Raw genomic sequence first — 19196 nt, forward strand, 5'->3', positions numbered from 1 at the left:
GATAATGGGCGGCAGGAATAATAAAAGAAGAAGAAAGCCGTGAAGGGTACCAGAGAAGGGGGAGGAAAGGAAGGGAAGGGAAAAAGAATGAATGGGCGAAGCTGGCTAAGGCAGGGGGCCTAAGCAAGCACCTCCCCGTCCCGCCGCGTGTCGGCGACGTTCACACGTGACGCGCCTGCCTGCCTCCGCGTTCCCGTCCGACGCAGCAGCGGCGGCGGCGGCGGCGGCGGCACAGCATCCGCGGCTCGCTCTCTGTCCGCGGCCAGCCGGCCGCCGCTGCGTCGCCTCCTCCCGCGTCGTGCGATGGCTGCTTGGCGGAGGCTCCGCGGCTCCGGGTCGGGCTGAAGCAGGTGAGGGCGCGCGCCGGGCGCCGGTTTCCCGGCGGAAGCCCCGGAGGGAGCAAGGCCTCCTCGGGACCCCGCGGAGGAGCGCGGCCCCGGCAGGCGCGCCTGGCGCAGGGGCCTGCCGGCCGGCCGGCGAGACCTCTCCCCGCCCGCGCTGCACCCCCTTTGGGCTGCACCCGCCGCGGCTTCTCCAGAAACCCCCGGCGACCGCAGGGTCGCTGCTCCGCGCCCGACGGAGGCCGCGGGGCGCCTGTGCGCGCGTCCAGCCCCGCGCCCGCAGCCGGCGTCGCCCGCCTCGAGCCCAGCGCTCTGCCCGGCGGGCGGGCAGCAGCCGCCTCCCTCGCCGCGCACGCCCCGGGCGCGCAGAGGCTGCCTTCCTCGGCAGGTCGCTCTCCAGCGGGAGCTCTGCTAGTCGGGCAGGGGGCGGCGATTCGCCCGGGAAGCCCACCCGCTGGTCACGACAGCCCTGCCAGGCTGACGTCCCCGGGCTCTGCTGTCCCTGCTGAGGATCATCCTTGCACAGGGCGCCTCCTGCTGAGCCGCAAGGGGAGGCGCAGTGCTTGTGTTCACCCTTCACATTTCCTTCCTCACCTTTCGCTAGTGTCCATCACCATGTCTTGTAACAGGGAGTTCCACTGGTTAGTTCTGGCGGGGAGGGGGCAGAGAAGCTGCGCTTCCCGGGTTCAAAACTGTGCATGTGTTGCAGAGAGGTGTCTGCCTAACCCACTCACGATGCATGCTCACCTTTTAATCCGTGGGTCTGGCTCTTAAATACATGTGTGGGAGTGACCCCTGTGGATGTTCTTGCACTCCGGAAACCGTGCCCCTTCCACCAGTGCAAGTTGATCAGGGCCTACCCTTCTTACCTGTATTTCTACAATACTGTATTGTGTGAGCCGTCCCGAGGCTATATAGCAAGGGGACGGCATACAAAAACTTTAAATAAATAAATAGTACCCTAACAGGGAGCCCTCCAGAAATATTACAGCTCCCATCATTCCCAAGCAGAGATAATCTTCTTGCTTCTAGGTTTCCTGGTTTCCAGAAGCCTGGTTTCCAAAAAGTGGCTGGTTGGGGGCAAAGTGTGTATGTCGTAGCCTGAAAATCCAGGGCAGATTGGCCAGCGGAGGCTGGGCCCTATGCAGGAGAGCCCTGGGAACCCACACAATGGGGGGGGGGGAAGCATCCAACCAGTCTCTCGTGTCCCTATCAGTGCATGCATATTTGCATATATGTGTGTGTGCGTGTGTGCATGCACATGCACACAGAGTGGTGAACGCTTTGCAAAAAATCAAATGCCTGGAAGCCAAAGAACGACCCGGCACTTGGGGAGGTGGCAGGACCACTGCCTGTGCCAGTCCGGTGTGGCAGTTGCACAGAGGCAGTTCCATGGGCTAAGTGTCCCGTTCCACACCCTGGGGGTCCTGACTGTCAGGAAGTGCTTCCTGGCATCCAAATGGAACCTGGGTTCCCTGAGCTTCGCGTTGGAGCGCGTCCTGCCCTCCTCTGCAGCAATTCTTTAATGTTTCTACACATTTCAGAAAGATGGGCTTTAGTCTAGCTGTTTGATGGGAGACCCTCAAACAGGACAGGAGTGCAGCCAGGATTCAGAGAGAGACCCGCCTGTGTGCCCTTCAGGACTGGTGGCCATTGCGGGACCCTCCTGAATGTCCTCCTCTTCATTGCCCTTCTCCATGAATTTGCCCAAGCCCTTTTTAAACCTCTCCAAACTGGAGGCCAGAGTGACAGCTTGTGGCAGTGAATTCCACTGTTTAGCTCTGCTGTTGGAAGGGTTTCTAATCTTTCTCTCAGTCTCTTTCAGTTTACCAGATGACACTGGTGGGTCTTTGTGGGGTAGGGAAGAGAGAAAATGCCTCCCTTTGCCCTCTGCACCCATTTGCCCTTTTTAATAAAATGAGAAGCTTGCAATCGTCCCATGTAGGAGAGTTTCCCCAGCACCTTGGTTACTTTTGGGAGCCTTTTTCTGAGTTGGGGTCTCTGGAACTGTTCAGTTAAATACCACCTGCTTGGGGGAGGTTCCTGGCAGTCCTTCCATGGTGAAAATAGGTGGTTTATTAAAGTGGCCCTGGATTGCTGTCAAAAGCAGAAGAGGCCAGGAAGACAAGCCTTTCTCTAGAACAAGGCAAAATGCCAACTTTCAAGGCACAGATTACAAGATTCATCATGTCTGCCCTCTTGGAGCCTCATTCCTTAACACCAACAAGGACTCACTGTAATGACTCTGCATATACTCAGGGGCATCTCATTCACTGGAGCAATTTGGAGCCATGGCAAAGTGATGGTTCAACTGAGAACTAACTTGATCTACTTTTCTCCTGACTCTGCTTGCTTCTTACTTTTTGAACTCTTCCTTTCTGTTTTCTTTCTCAAATGTTATATCAACAGGTCCATGCGGGAAAAGCAGATGATATTTTAGTAAGCGCCTAGAGGTTACGTTCTCACTTCCAGAAATCTGTTGGCTGTTGCTTGATTTCCAAAATGTCCCAAGAGGGTAAAGCCCTCAGAGCAAACAAACTCTTTTCAATAATTAAGTGGTGCTTTGCTGAACAGGATTGCAGATTTGCTTCAGGCCTGGTGTGGGGAACTGGTGCATTGCCATCCCAGTTGGAAGCATGGCCTGATTCAGCCCCATGAATGGCAGAGCTCCATTGCACCGGGGCAGGCTCTTCTCCTGGCATGTGCTCTCTGTTGACCGCAGAGCATCTCTGGGGGAAGATCTTCCTTTATTCTCCTTTTTTAACCCCATCATTCTGCTCAGTCGGCTCTCTAGGCCTCTGAAATGGACAGCAGTTTTCCCACAGAGGAGGTTTTTTTTAATGGGAGCTTAAATATCAGACCTTCCATGGGTTAGGAATCTGCTTTGGGATCGCTCTCCTTTCCTGGATAGAGACCTTCAGTGGCTTAAATCCACTTTGCTGTCCACAGGGTGGCAAGCTGGGCTAATTTGCTACCTCTGTGTAATGGGGAGGGGATTGGGGCCATCCCTGCCAGATGGAAGAAGCTAATCTCAATCCATAATGGCTCCACTGAGGCCTGTTCGCTTGCAACTTGCCAGAGCTTCTTGGGCTGCATTTATATGGACCTATTCAGGTTTGTCCCACTATGAGCTTTGCTGCCAGAATAGGCCCAGTGGGGAAGGGAATTGGGCTCATTCAGTTTGCCTGTCCAGTGGAGTTCACCCATAGCTTGAGCTCTTATTCCTGCCAGGACATCCCTAGATCTTCAGGGATATGGTGGCTAAAGCCCATCTCCAGTCTTCGAACTGTAACATCTTCGGTTCTCTACCTGCTGACTGTTGCATAGGCAGATTATAGGAGACTGTATAAGCAGGAGAAGGAAGACTATTATGTTTGTTTGTTCATTTAGATTTATATATACTGCCCCATTCCCCTAAGATCTGGGTGGTTTACAAGAGATTAAAACCAGCAATAAAAATCTTGATTAAAACCAGCACATTAAATGGAACTAATCCAGGAACTAATCTTGAAAGGCCGGTTGGAAGAGATACGTCTTTAACTCCCTCTTGAAGGTGACAGTCTGGGATACACGATGCCTCTCTCCCCACAGGCCATTCCAGGGCTTAGGAGCAACCACTGAGAAAGTCCTCTGGGTAGTTTCCTTAATTTTACAGAAGCAGATTTCAGAAGATTTTTCCAATTATGGATCAGGAGATGCTGACACCTGTTTTCCAGGGATCTACCATGCTGTTTCCCAGCTACAGCCCCATTTCCCAGGGGAGCAAATGAATCCTGCCGTTGGTTGTTTGCCAAAACTGGTTTGGGATGCAGGCCAAACTCCCAGCAGGCCCGGTTTGGCTCTGCAGGAATGGTTTTGTGGGTAAGACCAGGGTGACCATATGGTTGCCTCGCAGTAGCGTCCAGAAATAGAGCACGCTGATCCTATTAGGGGATGTCCACCTGAGCAGTGAAACAAAGCCTGCGTCCTGCTTCTGCCGAGACCAAGTTGCTGGCGAGAGGGCAGAGAACCAGCCAGCGCTGTGCAGAGATAACTGCACCAGCTCTGAGTGTTCAGCATCAGTGCCAGAGGGTTTGGCCTGTGGAATTGAAGGGCTTTTGAGTACTGTGGCAGAGGAGGCTGGCGCTGTGGTGCCACACGAGCGCTGGGAGGGGACAGGAAGGCCACATTTCAGACGTGGAGGCTGGGAGAGAGCTATGTGGTGGAAGGCGAGGCGTGATCGCAATTAGGACAGAGCAGCCTCACGTATCGTTTAGGGAAGGCAGAGGGCTTTGCTAATAAATCTTGGAAGCCACTTTTAGTTTGGTAGATAGGAGGGTAGGGACCAGGACCACCAAGGTGGTGTTTTCTGGAACGACACTTGTTCCATGCACATGGCCCACTAGGCAGGCTCAGCTGAGGAGTCTCACTGCGTGGATAAGATGGAGGGGAGGGGCTCACATTTGCTGGAGAACATTTTGGGGCAAACTGAGCTTGTACAAGCAGGATGGGCTCCAGCTGAACCATAACAGAACCAGGCTGCTGGCACAAAGCATTAAAATTATTATTATTATAGAAACATAGAAACAGAGCGAGCCAGAAGGGGTCTCCCAGGCCATCTAGTCTGACCCCCGGCTCCAGCCGGCTCCGCTCACGACATGCCCACCATGGGCATGTCCAGCCTATCTTTGAACACCCTCACCGATGGGGCCTCAACCACCTCCCGTAGGAGCCCATTCCACACCCTTGGGGTCCTAACTGTCAGGAAGTGCTTTCTGGTATCTAAATGGAACCTGGGTTCCCTGAGCTTTGCTCCGTTGGAGCACATCCTGCCTTCCTCTGCAGGGGAGAACAGGTCTCTGCTCACCTCCATGTGAAATCCCCTCACATACCTGTATGCCGCCAACAGATCCCCTCTGAGTCTCCTCTTCTCCAGGCTGAAGAGACCCAGTTCCCTCAGTCTCGCCTCATACCCCGTCCCCTGCAAACTGGCCACCAACCTTGTGGCCCTTCGCTGCACTGACTCCAACCTGGCTATATCCTTCCTGTAACGAGGGGCCCAAAACTGTACACAATACTCCAGTTGTGGGCGCACCAGAGTCGTACAGAGCGGTACTAATACCCCTCTCGATCTAAAAGTCACACTTCTGGCTATGCAACCAAGGGTGGCGTTCGTCCTCTTGACCACCGCATCACACGGCTGACTCATGTTCAGCCTGCAGGCGACCAGCACCCCGAGGTCCTTTTCACAAGTGCTGCTCTCCAGCCACTTGTCCCCTAATCTGTACTTATGACACCCATTCCTATGCCGCAAGTGGGAGACCTTGCACTTATCCACACTGAACGCCATCCTGTTGTCTCCTGCCCACTTCCATAGTCTGTCCAGATCCTTTGGATCTGGAGTACCTGCTCCTCAGTCATGGCCACTGCTCCAGTTTTAGTGTTGTCTGCGAATTTGATCAGCAGACTGTTCACCCCTTCTTCCATGTCCTTGATGAAAAGATTAAACAGGATCAGCTCCAGAACAGAGCCCTGGGGGACCCCTCTTGTCACTGGCCGCCATCCCGATGATTCCCCACTAATGGTTACCTTCTGCTTTCAGTCATTCAACCATGCCCTAATCCACCGGACTTTGCTTTGGTGTATCCCAAAACTGCTCAGTTTCTCCACCAGGATATCATGGGGCACTTTATCAAAGGCCTTGCTGAAATCCAGGTAAACCACATCCACTGCATCCTCTCCATCCAGCCATCTCGAAACCTTGTCACAGAATTCCACCAGGTTTGTCTGGCAGGACCTGTTTTGCAGAAGCCGTGTTGTGTGGCTGCCAGCCTCCCTTCCCTATCCAGCATTACTAGATCTCTCTCTATTAGGAGCCTTTCCAGTGTTTTTCCTACGATGGATGTAAGGCTAACTGGTCTGTAATTCCCCATGTCCCTTCTACTACCCTTTTTGAAAATTGGGACCACTGACGCCACCCTCCAGTCCTCTGGAATTTCACCCGTTCTCCACGAGGCCTCAAACATGGAGGCCAGCGGGCGTGAGGGAACCCCTGCCAACTCTCTAAGTACTCTCGGGTGTAACCCGTCAGGGCCTGACGCCTTTGTAATGTCCAATGCCCTGAGGAGCCCCTTGACTCCTAGGGGGGTGACTCTAATCTGTGCCCCTAAGTCCCCAGCCTCATCTAATCTCCAATGCGGATCTCCCCCGTCCTGCTTTGGGGAGAACACAGAGGCAAAATAGTCATTTAGCCTCTGTGCCTGTTCCCTCATATCAGTCACTGGATCTCCTTCCTCCTCCTTTAGTGGTCCCACCACTTGTCTCCCCTTCCTCTTCCTTTTTACATGCTGAAAGAAGCCCTTTTTGTTGCTCTTGATATTCTTGGCAAGTCTCAGCTTGTAATCAGCCTGAGCCTTGCGAAGAATCCTTTACTATTTTATTAAAAGCTTTTATATGCCATCCTATCATATAAAAATCTCAGGAAGGCTTACAATGCTCTAAAAGGACAATTTAAAAGACAACAATTTCCAAAAAATGAATTGGGTACAAAGCAGCTTTTAAACCAAATCCTGCTAAGGGAAAGTTGACAGGAGCTGGGAAGACTCCAGTTTGACTGAGATCATCCTTAGGGGATGAAGGGGGAAAAGTTTCTTACTACTCAAATGTAGGTGGGAGAGAAACCATAGAAACATAGAACAGTGGTGCTGGAAGGGGCCAAGAAAGCCGTCCTTCTGCTATTGCAGGACACCAGTTCACACCATCCCACTCAGATGACCATCCAGTTTTGTTTTGATTGTCTCTAGTGTGGGAGAGCCCATTTATTCCAGAATAAGCCAATTGACATCAGGTTTGGCAGTGGTCAGTGGTAGTTAGGCTTTTTCAGAAACCCGCTTGTCCTGGATGATTCTGTTCCTCAGCCACCCAGTCTTCCAGTCTTGACAGTGGAAATATGCTCTGAAGTTTTGCCAATATGGCCAATAAATATATAGATCTGTAATTTTGTGGGCCTGTTCTTCCTCCTGTTTTATAAATGGGTACTGGGATACTCAGCTTCCATCTGGGAAAGATCTGACTGTTTCATTAATCAGTGAGAACAATCTAGCCAGAACTGGGCTGACCACTCAGGGAAGGTCTGGAGGCAGCACCTCCCCTCCCGGAGATTTACCGGATTTCACAGAGTCCTCTGATTTCAGACACAGAACCTGGCAGTCTTTCCGGTAACCAGTGATTTTTTTGTAAAAAGAAAAAACTGTGCCGGAACTCACGTCCCTGCCGGCAGCAGGCACACATACCAATCCCAAGCCGAGCAGGGAGCAGCGTCCCAAGCAGCTATGTCTAACTATCAGATAGCAGATAGTAGACACAATAGGTGCTCACCCTGTTGCTGTTCATTAGTCCCTTCCAATAGAGGGGCTTGAGACCCACAAAATGGCTAAAGTGTGAAAACCAAATGAGGGCTGTTTCTGCTATTTCCAAACGCAGGGTTTTTGTTTTGTTTTTTTTTTAGATGTTACATTCATTGTTAAATCAGCGATTTTGGGCGTGGATTATCCATTTTATAGGCCTGTTCTTTGTAAGTAGAAGCTTCAAATAACTTACTCTCATCGAACGCATCTCGTTTGGGAGCATCAGGTGTGATAAGAGTGGCTCTCAAGCAGCTCAATTGCAGGCTTGACCAAGTGTGGGCTGCTATCGAGTGTATTTTGTCAGGCCAGCGAGGACATCCTCTTCGACATCTGCAGCAGGTTTCATCACAACATCAGTGTTAATGTTCAGAGATAAGTGCTGCAGGCCAGTGCTAACGCAAAGGGAGGTTCAGGTAACCAGAGTCATCAGAGCGGGTGAAACGGCTGTGCAATCTACTTAGCCAGTCCTGCCAGTAGCTACATAGGTAAATATCCCAAATGGGACTGCTATACTGGTATCAGTTTAACCAGAGTGGTATTAGCAAAAGTTATAAATGCAACCCACATTTCCATGAACTGGACCTTTTTAATTGTTCCTACAATTTTACCTTTGCTGCATGAACTTTTCAACTAAAGCTTGTGTCCAAATGTTGGGACATTCATCCATTGCATGTCCCTGACTTCTGTCCCAACGCTAGGCCATTTCCGTCTTGATGCTACTTCCAGAGGCAAGAGAGTCAGAACTGGAGGGACACAGTGCTAGGGCTATTATCAGCAGGAATGCCAACATCACCTGCGACCCTCTCAAACTGTTTGGTCCCCTCTGAATTGAACTTCAAACCTCACAGTAGCTAGGAGGGGACAGACTTTCCCAATGACAATAGATTTTTCCCTGCTGCAATGCTTGTTCTGGAATTGAGACCCATCCGCTTTGCACGAAATCCTGTTGCTGGCGGAGATTTGTTGCTATGCATCTGCCTGGTTTCCAGAATGCTGCTAGTCCCTGCCTCCAGGATTGCCCATGGGGAAGGGGGGGGGTGTCCATCAGGGCTGCATGAAGTGAAGGGCCAGATGATGGCCTCACTTTTCCCCACCTCACTTTTCAGTTTCATAGTTGCTGGTGGTGGTGGTGGTGAGGGCTAGCCTCTTAAAGACAACAACAATTTTATCAAGTTTTAAATTGCTCATTTTCAATAAAATCAACAAATATGCTGAAAAAGTTTACCTTTAAACTGGCAGGCTTATGTCTTACATTAAAATCCAATTTCAAGTAACAGACACTGCAGGAAGGTCGATATATCGATCTAATTATATTCATGCACAGAAATTCGCCAGGGGTTTAAGAGTCAGTTGCGATTATCCAGATGTGGCTTCCCATGTCTGCCCCGGCACGCCACTCTTCCCTGGGGAATGTTGCTTGTTAGCCCAGGAAGCCAGTGCATGCATGAGGAGCTTCTCAGCCACTGACCGTGTTCCCCTCTCCCCCTTCTCCTCCCCAGGTGCGACAGGTGTGCTCCAACCCGTCAAGATGCCCGAGCAAAGCAACGACTACCGGGTGGTGGTTTTTGGCGCTGGGGGTGTGGGGAAGAGCTCCTTGGTGCTGCGCTTCGTGAAGGGCACCTTCCGCGACACCTACATCCCCACCATCGAGGACACCTACCGGCAGGTCATCAGCTGCGACAAGAGCGTCTGCACCCTGCAGATCACCGACACGACCGGCAGCCACCAGTTCCCAGCCATGCAGCGCCTGTCAATCTCCAAGGGCCACGCCTTCATCCTCGTCTTCTCCGTCACCAGCAAGCAGTCGCTGGAGGAGCTCAAGCCCATCTACCAGCAGATCGTCCAGATCAAGGGCAGTGTGGAGAGCATCCCCATCATGCTGGTGGGCAACAAGTGCGACGAGACCCAGCGGGAGGTGGAGACCGGGCAAGGGGAGGCCGTGGCCAAGGAGTGGAAGTGCTCCTTCATGGAGACGTCGGCCAAGATGAACTACAATGTCAAGGAGCTCTTCCAGGAGCTGCTCAACCTGGAGAAGCGTCGCAACATGAGCCTCAACATCGACGGCAAGCGTTCCAACAAGCAGAAGCGGGCAGACAAAATCAAGGGGAAGTGCAGCTTGATGTGAGGCCGTGCGGCCCCTCACCACTCGCCCTCCTCGTGGTTGTCCTGTCCGCCACCCTTCCTCTCGCGCCTCCCTCGGCATCTCGGCACTGAAGCGGCACTCGGGGCTTCGCGGCCTCTCCTCCATTTCAGCTCGGCTCCTTCCACTCGGCAGGGGGGCTACTTCACATCACATCACGTGGGAACAGCCCTCCCGGACCCCCCCTCCAAGTGGAGGGGTGGCGAAAACTCCCCCATGTCCCTTCCTGCTCTCACCCTCGAACTCTTCCAGCAGGACAGAAGAAACGGGGGCTCAGGGTCGCGCTCGGCAGTGACGCTTCCCTGGCCGGCCTGTGGACCTGAGGCACGCGCTCGGCGGGAGGACCCAGTGAAGGATCCGACCGAGGAGAGAACTGGCTCTTCTCCAGCGCTGGCGCTCACGTGGGCGGCTCCCGTCTCCTCTGAAGCACCTGCTGCACACGGCACAACCAGAAGAGTGCACAGCTCCTCCGTCTCCACCTGGCTTGTCCCCGTCGCCCCTCCCGGGCCTGTCCTGGACTTGTTTGGAGAGGCAGCACGAAGCGGGGGCTGGCATCACACCGGTGCCGGTGAGCGGAGCTTGCACCTTGCCACCCCGGCTTCGAGGGCCAGAGTCCCGGCGAAGGGGGCACCCACCCAGCCCGCAAAAACACGGTGATGGCAGCAACACTGCCCTGGCCAGGACCACCCCCCTTGCGCCCACACATGGGGCCGAGACAAGCCCCTTCGTTTGTCTGGCTGCTCGGGGGGGGGGGGGCACACCCCGGAAGGCTGCTGAGAGCAGGGACTGCCCTTGGGAATGCCACATTTCCCGGCCTGGGAATGACTGGTCCTCCCTGCTGGCTGCCACACTGGGCAAAGAGCTTGGGAGACAAAGCCATGCCCCAGCTGAAAGGGGGACTGGCCAGTGGCTGGGCTGCCAGGGCTGCTGGGAGGGAAGGGGTGGCCCCACTGCCAAGGGCCAACGGCATGTCCTCACCCCCATGAAGCAGGCAGGAGGGGAGAGGGAGCTGTTGCCTTCCACCCCGTCCCTGCCAACCTGGCTAGCTTTCCTTCCCTCTTGTCCTCATCCTGCCCTTCTAAGTACTCTAGACTTCAAATACTGCAACTCACTGCAAGATCTCTCATTGTATTTATTTTTCATTTAAGGGTTCATTTTTCAAAGTGGCAAAAGTCGAAATGACGGAGCACACACCTAGCCAGTGGGGAGAAAAGGGGAAGGGGCCAGGAGGCAGGTGGGCAGGCCATCTGGAAGCAGTGTCCCCGGGGACATCACACCCTTTTCACTAGGGCAGAAGTGCTTGTGGGCCAGAGACTGGGAGCATTTCCCCCAGGTAGCAGGTACTAATCGCAGCTGTGGACGCAGAGGGAATGGTTGAGGAGAGGGAGAGAAAGACAGGCACTGTGTGTGTGGGGGGGGGCTTTTTGGTTTCTTCACTCTTTCCCCAGCATAGCTGACCAGAAAGAGTAATGAGGACAAGGGGTTGCAAGATTCCCCCCATGACAGGGTGAGGAGTGGGGAAGGCCACCTCCTGCCATTCACTACAAGTGGGTCCCATGTGGCAGAGATTACAGAATCTTAGTTAACTCTCATTAAAAAGACAGACAAACAGACAGACAGACAGACAGACAGACAGACATGGTTCAAGTGGCTAGTCCTCGTGGTTACAAAGGCAGGTTTCATGACATACAAGCTGAGTTGCAAAAGGCTTTGGGATAAGTTGTGTTGGGGAAGGCCTGTGTGCTGCTCATTTGCCTCTGGACCATGTTTTTCTTCCTTCCTATGCTTTGCACCTTCCTTTCCTGGACCCATCACATGCTTATTTTTCATTTTACATTTTTGGCCTAAACCATTATTGGGCACAGGTGAAGAGTGTCATCATGGGCAGCTTTTTGCAAAGGGTCAGTGGAATTTGAATTGCCAAGAGAACTTAAGCAGTGGGTTGCTTCTGATGTTGCTTTTTAATCCACCTGATGTCCTCTTGCAGTGGGGGGCGATGGGACACGTGTCAAGACAGTGGACGTTTGGAATTCCATTTTGGGCCAGGACTGGACAGCAGCAAGCCCTCCGGAGCGAGAGCTGAGCTGGGGCGGTACTTAGCCAGGCCAAAAGAGTGAGCCCACGGCCTCTCTTTGTTAGAGAAGGTTGCCAAAGATGGAGCTGGTTTTTTTTTAAACAAAGCCACCTTGAGCTCGGTGCTGATTGTGTGGATTTTCCTCCTCCTCCTGGGCATGGGAAATGGGGCTGCTGCCTGCCTCAGCCCCCACACTCTCCTCACAGCAAACCGAAGTTATCACTAGCTGACTTCCAGCTCCCAATGGAGCAGCTGAATTTATGCACAATCTGGGGACAAGATGGGCAAATCCACTCAGTGGGGCACCTGAAAGACACCCTGGAAGGGGGAAATCCTTCCTGTGTTTTGGGGTGGGGTGCTTCCAGTTTCCACAGAGAGGAGGATTTGATGACTGGCACATTTTCTGTGTCTGCTGACTCCCCCAGTGCCCATTTCCAGGAGGAGTTTTGTCCGTACTCTTCACCTCTTCTTTGTTTCCTTTGGGATTCAGGACCTCACTGGAGAGATTGATCGCTGGAAGCACAGAACGGGTGCTGAAATAGCTTGGGAACTTTTAATGGCCTTGTGCCTCGGGATGGTGGAGACAGAGTGGGGCTCTCCGTCTCAATGGGTTTGGAAGTTGCATGCTCCTCATAGCGCCCCCGCCCCGCCCCGCCCCGCCATGTAGATAGCAAGGCTGCTGCCCAGTAAAGAAATTTTACACACACATCTGGGAATAAGCCCCGTTAAATGTACTTGGACAAACTTCTGAGTAGACATGGCTAGGATTGCATTTGTTAGTTGACTGACTGCATACATTTTTCTTAATTTTCAATCAACTCAATAGTACTGATGTCTACTTTCAACAACATTTCCTGGGGCAGTTTTCAAAGTTAAAATAAAAGCTTATTAGCTTATTTTAGCTTCAAAAGATAAAAGGTTATCATGAAACCTCAAAGGAAGCTGCACAAAACAGCTTGTGAAGGCACAAGATTCCCATTGATTTTTTCCGGTTCTTGCTCCTAGGTGTGATCAAGCCTTCTCCGGTTTATGGAAAGCTTGTGAATGAGCTGCTGAGACCCCAATTCATTTACCAGTGGGGTTTGATTGATCAGTTGTTGGCTAGCTTGGATTACCTGGGAGTATGAATAGATAGAGGCCTTCCAAAACTGAAAGCAAAGGCTCTGTTCTAGGGCGACTGCAGGTGTCTTAGGAAAAACTCTATTACGTTTTGGGGCAGGGCAGCTTGCCTCCCACATGGGGCTGGAGATGAAGAGGCAGTTTCCTGGAGGAGGTGGAAAAGGCAAGCCTTGCCTTGCCCCTTCTGTGCTGCAGCATAAACCAGCATGTACGAAAAGACAGCAATTAGCACACATTACGCCAGTAATTTCAAAAGTGCCAAGAAGTCAGCTCAGTTCCACAGTTCAGTGTGAATTTGGGCACAGTGTGTGCATGGAGCTGACCACGGGTCACTCAAGTCACAATACTTCTCATGAGGATCCTTCACACTAATTTAGTCACTGTTGCTGCTTCTTCACTGACCACCTCTGTGACTCCTACTCACGCTTGATGAGGACTAGCTTCTCTGTAGATTTATGTCATCCCTTTCCTGCTGGGTTTTTTGCTGGAGAGACTCCATCTGTCTGCATGGGACAGGAGACTGCAAGATCCATTTTTCTGCTGTAGTTGGCCCCTGCTTTGTGATCCAGGGACACCGGAAGGGTCTCTCCACAGGGCCCCTGCTCAGATTTCCTGTCTTGAATCATAAATGGTGCTTCTAAAACTCCAGAGGAATGGAAGCTTTGCATTGTAAATACAGAACCTGTCGTGAATAGATTTCCTCTTGATGCCAGCATGACAATATTAGCTACTGTGCATCACCGGCTTTTTAAGAAGAGAAAGAAAGAAAACAAACACAAACAATATGTAATGAAGCTGAAACAAACACATGGTACAGTGTAGGCATTCTAGAAATAGTCTTCCTTGAATGAATAAAAATGGATTCATCCCTCTTTTGTTCCATGGTAGATCTGGTTCTTTAGTTAAGCCATGTGGGAAAGATGCTTCCAGATCATCTTGTCCTCCAGCTCAGGGCTTCTCTTCCAAGCTTTCCCGAGGCAGCCAGCAAGCTCCACTGCCAAGCAGCCTATAGCCCACCAAAGATATCGTGGTCCCTAAGCTGCTTTCTCCGTAAGAAAGTCTATGTGCAAAACAAGCTCTTTGGCCTCTCCCCTAAATGTGGAGCAAGCTTCTTGTCCTCATGGTTCATAATGTATGGTAGATTAAAACAGGGACACAAGACTGTCCTATCACTGGTTCAGCTAATTCAGGTTTGTCAACTTTCACTGGCAGCAGTGGCTGTACCAATCAGCCGAGTTTCTGCCCTTAATAGAAAAGGACGTTTCTAGTCCGTATGGGTCTGAATAAAGGGCTGGGTTCAACAGGAACATTGCAAGCTGCCTAATGCCAGGGTGAACCTTCAGGGCCTTGGCCTGCAGCTCCCATCCTCCCTCCCCCCTAGTGCTGCTGGCCAGAGCAGGTGGCCAGAGCCCTGGGAGGGCCACAGATGGCTTGCTCAGCAGTGCCTGCGCTGACAGGCAGTGGCGCTTGGCGGGATCCCAGAAGGGCCTTTCCCAGCCCTGCTTGGTGACAGCAGGGTGAACCTGAGACCTGGGGCTCGGTCACTGGGCTGCGGCCCTCGGCCCAGGCAGCCGTCCTTCGGAGTCTCCAGCCGTCTCAAACCAGCACCTTGCTTTAGTCTAAGCGTGTGCTTGGGAGGGGGCACACTCTGCATTGAGGGTGCGCCTGGGGCCAGTGCTGCAGTGTCCGCCCCTGGCCACCCCACCACGGGTTCTCCTTTGCCTAGTGACGGCTCCGTGGGCTTCTTGGGCAGAGCTTTTCTCCGCTCAGTTTTGCCTCCAGGGCCTTCTGCAGGCAAGGCAGTGCCTGGAGTGACTCGCCCTCCCAGGAGATCTCTCCCAGGGGCTCAGCGTGCTCCGTCGCCAAGAGGGAATTTGCTGCTCCGGCTGGTGTTCTGCCTGCCTGGGCTGGGTACCAGGTCTTCAGAGTAGTGCCTCTGGATGCAGGTGAAGCAGGGCTGGCTGGATGGGGCTGCCATGGAGCACGGCTCCTGACCCATCTCCATTTGCCAGGAAAAGCTGTACCCTCAGGGACCCCCCACCCTGCCCCACCCCGTTTCAAATGTGGATCATAGCTTGGGAAGAGAGGCACTGGGTAAAGAAATGGAGGAAAATGGAGAAGAATGACGTGGCCCGTTCTGTTTTCCATTCCTCTTTTCCTGCTCTGAACATGGCCCGCTCTCCTTTTAAGCCTGAGGGGGCGGCAAAGTCTGTTCTTGCATGTCGTACCCAGCCGACAGCTGGGAACACCTCAGGACACCGCTCCGGATTATGAGTGCATCAAAGCGCGCCAGCTCTCAGCCGCGATAAGGCAAGGGGGCAGCGGGAAAGACACATCTCTTGCATGCGAGGGGCTTGGCATGCTCCTGGCACACAATGCCCGAGGTACATTTTGCCCTGGCCCGGTCAGGCGGGAAAATGGGCCTGTGTGTGGTTACTTGTTTCTCTGCTCTTTGGGAAAGGCCCTCCTGGCTTCAGAGCGCTCCTTCCCTGCTGCCCCAAGGGCTCGGTTTATACCCGTTCTTGAAGACAGGCAAGACGCGCACCCTTGATTGGCACTTGCAAGTGTGTTGTGCACTGCGGCACACTTGAATTGTCCTAGTCCTAGCAGGCATGGCAAGTGGTGGTGGGAGCACGTGTTTGCTCAAGGCCTCCCCAGAGCAGCTTCCCCACACCAGTCTCTCTCAATGCCATATCCTTCCCACTCACTGGGGGCTTTCGTTTGACAAATCCCGAAATGCGTCATTCACAGGGTTGCTGTGGAAACCATCTGTGCACCTGACATTTGAAAGCTGGCTGCTTTGGGGACAAGGACAGTGCAGAAAGCTGGGGAGCCATCACCTCACTGGGGCTGGGTCCACCCCCACAGAAGAGAATTGCTTCTGCCTCTGCAAAGGAAAGCCGTTGCATCCTGCACTATTTCCTCCTTTCAGTGGGTCCCAAGTGGGCACCTGTGCTTGGGATGCCCCCTGTCACTGCAGCCTCACTAGTCACACCTAGTAAAGGGTGCCTGTTGGACTTTATAGGCTATTAAAATAGTTTATTTTCACAAGGAACAATAAGAAAGGAAAGGGATATAGAAAGGAAGGTGCAAAGGGTCAATACACAAGCATAGCATATCAAGCAGTGTATCTCCAAGGTTTATTTGCTTGTTCAGAATGTATTTGTTTTAAGAAAATTAGTTTCTTCTGAACTTCCTCGGGAATCTCTAGTTTTTGGATTTTGAAACCTCCATGCATCTTTCAATTGTAAAATATCCATGTTGTTAAAAGCATTTACCCCACCCCCTTTCTCTTTATTGGAGTCTAAAATTCCATTCGTATTGCCACAAATGAGTATTTAACCTTCCTGAAAATCTAAAAGTGATTTTAAGAATTTCATAGCATTTCTCTTTTGCATCATTTGGGGCATATATTTTCACCAGTGCACATAGTTTTCCATTGGGAAATCTTATTTTAAGAATAACAAATCTTCCATCTGGGTCTCTCAAATTGTCTGTAACATTCAAGCTTTGATTATTAGCATAAATCCCAACCTTTCTTTCTGGTGCCTGCTGAGGCTTCATACACTCTACTCAATTTGTTACTGTTTAAGATGTTAGTATTTTCTTTATATATGTTTCTTGGATGCATATTATATCTGCCTTTTGCTTTTTTAGAGAATTAAAGTCTTTAGTTCATTTAGAAGAGGAATTGAACTTATTAATATTTATTTCTAAAATTTTCATCCTGGGTCTGTGTTCTATATTTATTATGCAATATAGCTTCACCTTTTTGTTGCTAATTTGATATTCCAGGACATTTTAGGTTCCATCCATCCAATCCAAAAGAGAAGATTCACCATCTTCTTCCTAAGTTTCTCCCCTCTTTATCCTGTCCTTAAAAATTCTCCAATATGATTCTCTGTATCATCTTTCACTTCATAATCTTACAACCATTTGAGTTAATTTTAAAAATACAAAAGAGAATACTTTTCCAGAATTCTTAAACTTTTTTTAGAGTGAATACTGGTACATCAAAGAAGAAAAATAAGAAAATAGGTAAAGGAAAGCAGAATTATAGATGGAGAAAAAACAAAAGGAGAAAAAAGGGAAGACGGGAGAAAGGAAGAGAGGCTACATAGGCTATTGAGTCACAGTGGAGGCTTGTGTAAGTCAGGAGCTTGTAGTCTTGGTTCGTGCCAGGCACAAGCTTTTCATGGAGAAAGTTCCAACGATTCTGGCAGTTGCTCAGGGGCATTCCAAACTTCCCAATGCAGAGAGCAAACTGGTATAAAATAATAAAAAACTTGCACAGCTAACCCAATGAACTATGAATGACTCTCTGTTTAGGGGCAATCCAGGCATGCTCAAAACTGAAGGGTTTCCCCAGAACACAAGAGGAGAGAGAGGCAGTCTGAGTGAACAAGCCTGAGCTGCCTTTAGGTCCTGACACATGTGGTACAGCAGCTGTGCTCACTGGGATCAGCCTTTAAAAGGAGAAGGGCATGATTCTGTTAACAGTGATAGTAAAGGAAGATTTAGGGTGTGTAAAGAGAAGCTGCGCACACTTAAATTCCACAGGCGGCACAGAAGTGTGCATCCCTTTGTGAGTGTGATGCTGGGGAGCTGCATCCAGGCTGTTTGAGCCACCCGTGGCCACCAGGGGTATCCTGCACTCAGAAGGGAAAAGCGCCCCCCCCGTTCTTTTTTTCCCCGAAGAACGAGGCAGGTGGGGGACCAAGGTCTGCACATGCTTTGCTCCAAGCGGGGGGCCCTTTGGAACGCCCAAGAGGGAATGCCTCCCAGCTGCCAGGCGCCCATTGGCATAAGCTGTCCACTGCATCCCTCAGCCCAGCCAAAGGCCAGCCCAGCCAAAGGCCCAGTGGGCAGATGACCTGAACAGAAGGTTATGGTGGCACCCAGCTCATGGGTGTTGAGGGTAGGCACTGGGCCCCATGGCTGTCCCGAGCCCCAGGACAGGAGGCCTGCCCCTCTTGTGACGAGATCTGCCAAGCATCAGCTCCGGCTAACTGGAGGCACTCCTTCAAACCCCGAAAGGAGGCCATGCCAGAAAAGTGCCTGCTTGAGGGGCCAAGGAAAGCAAACTCCTCAGAAGTAAGAGGGCTCTTCAGAAGAAGCACGGATCCTCAAGGGTAGGGGACTCTTTAGGAGCAGGAAGTCTGGATTGTGTAAACTGTTTGAAGGTGCATCTGGGGAAAATTTTGAGGACCATTTAACTGGTCCATCTGCAGCTGCGGTTGCACAGTTGCTATGCTCTGACAACCCTCTCTGCACTTCCCATTTCTGGCCCTTTGCTTTTCCTTGATCCCGAGACCATGGCTTTCCTCCTTTTTCAGTGGTACTGAAGAGGCCTGGTCTTAGTGCGTTAGCCCAATCAAGCACAAGAATGAGAGGGGAAAATATGGATTTTTAATTCATGAGAATAGTTTGATCACAAGCAAAAGGCCAATCGACTGGGAACATTGGTGCAGTCCCCTTTTATACCGTTGCTGACAGGGCTGGAGATTCATTGGTTTGCAATTCCCACTACAGATGCTGATTGGTTCATTTGAATTCGGGTGGTTCCTGCATTTACCTGGATGGCTGGGCTACCTGGGAGGCCTTGGTGGGAAATTGCTCAGTCCCAGTCTAAATGACTTGACTCCACTTTCACCTGTATTGGTATCGCTGGCATGAGGTAAGCATGCCTTGCTCTAGTGATCCAGCATTCTTGGGCCACTTTGGGCGACCCCTACAGTACCAAATGGGCATTCTCTAGCCAAGCATTCTTGACACTGACTGGCAGCAGTGGCTCTCCAGGGTCTTGCCAAGCCCGACCTGAGATGTCGCTGAAGCCCAAACCATCTGCTCTTCACATTTCTAACATGTTAGAACTGTGATTTAACCCCCTCAAAGTTACATAAAACTCTGTGTGTGTGTGTGTGTGTGTGTGTGTGTGACTAGACTACTAGGTTAAGTTGGGACTGCACTTTATCAATATACAAATCAATATATAAATTCTTGACATACAAAATTAAGCATGGGGAGCTGTGCATGGAGGCAGTGAATTATATGAACCATATAAACAGAAATATAGAAAATAAACCATAAATACATTACTCAGAGGTAGGTTCAAGGTGTGGTGGTGCATCCCATTC

The 19196-nt window shown here is 51.3% G+C and overlaps 1 protein-coding gene across 1 annotated transcript; it reads left to right on the forward strand.

The window, feature by feature from the left end:
• The first annotated feature begins 280 nt into the window (after positions 1-280).
• Positions 281-13878, forward strand: DIRAS1 (DIRAS family GTPase 1). The gene is made up of 2 exons (XM_044419110.1): positions 281-350; positions 9226-13878. Exon 2 carries the CDS (start codon positions 9255-9257, stop codon positions 9849-9851), a length of 597 nt encoding a protein of 198 aa, XP_044275045.1. The 5' UTR covers positions 281-350; positions 9226-9254; the 3' UTR covers positions 9852-13878.
• The last annotated feature ends 5318 nt before the right edge of the window (positions 13879-19196 follow it).

The sequence above is a fragment of the Varanus komodoensis genome, unplaced genomic scaffold, assembly GCF_004798865.1.
Source record: "Varanus komodoensis strain SLA01 unplaced genomic scaffold, ASM479886v1 scaffold99, whole genome shotgun sequence".
Classification (NCBI taxonomy): Eukaryota; Metazoa; Chordata; class Lepidosauria; order Squamata; family Varanidae; genus Varanus; species Varanus komodoensis.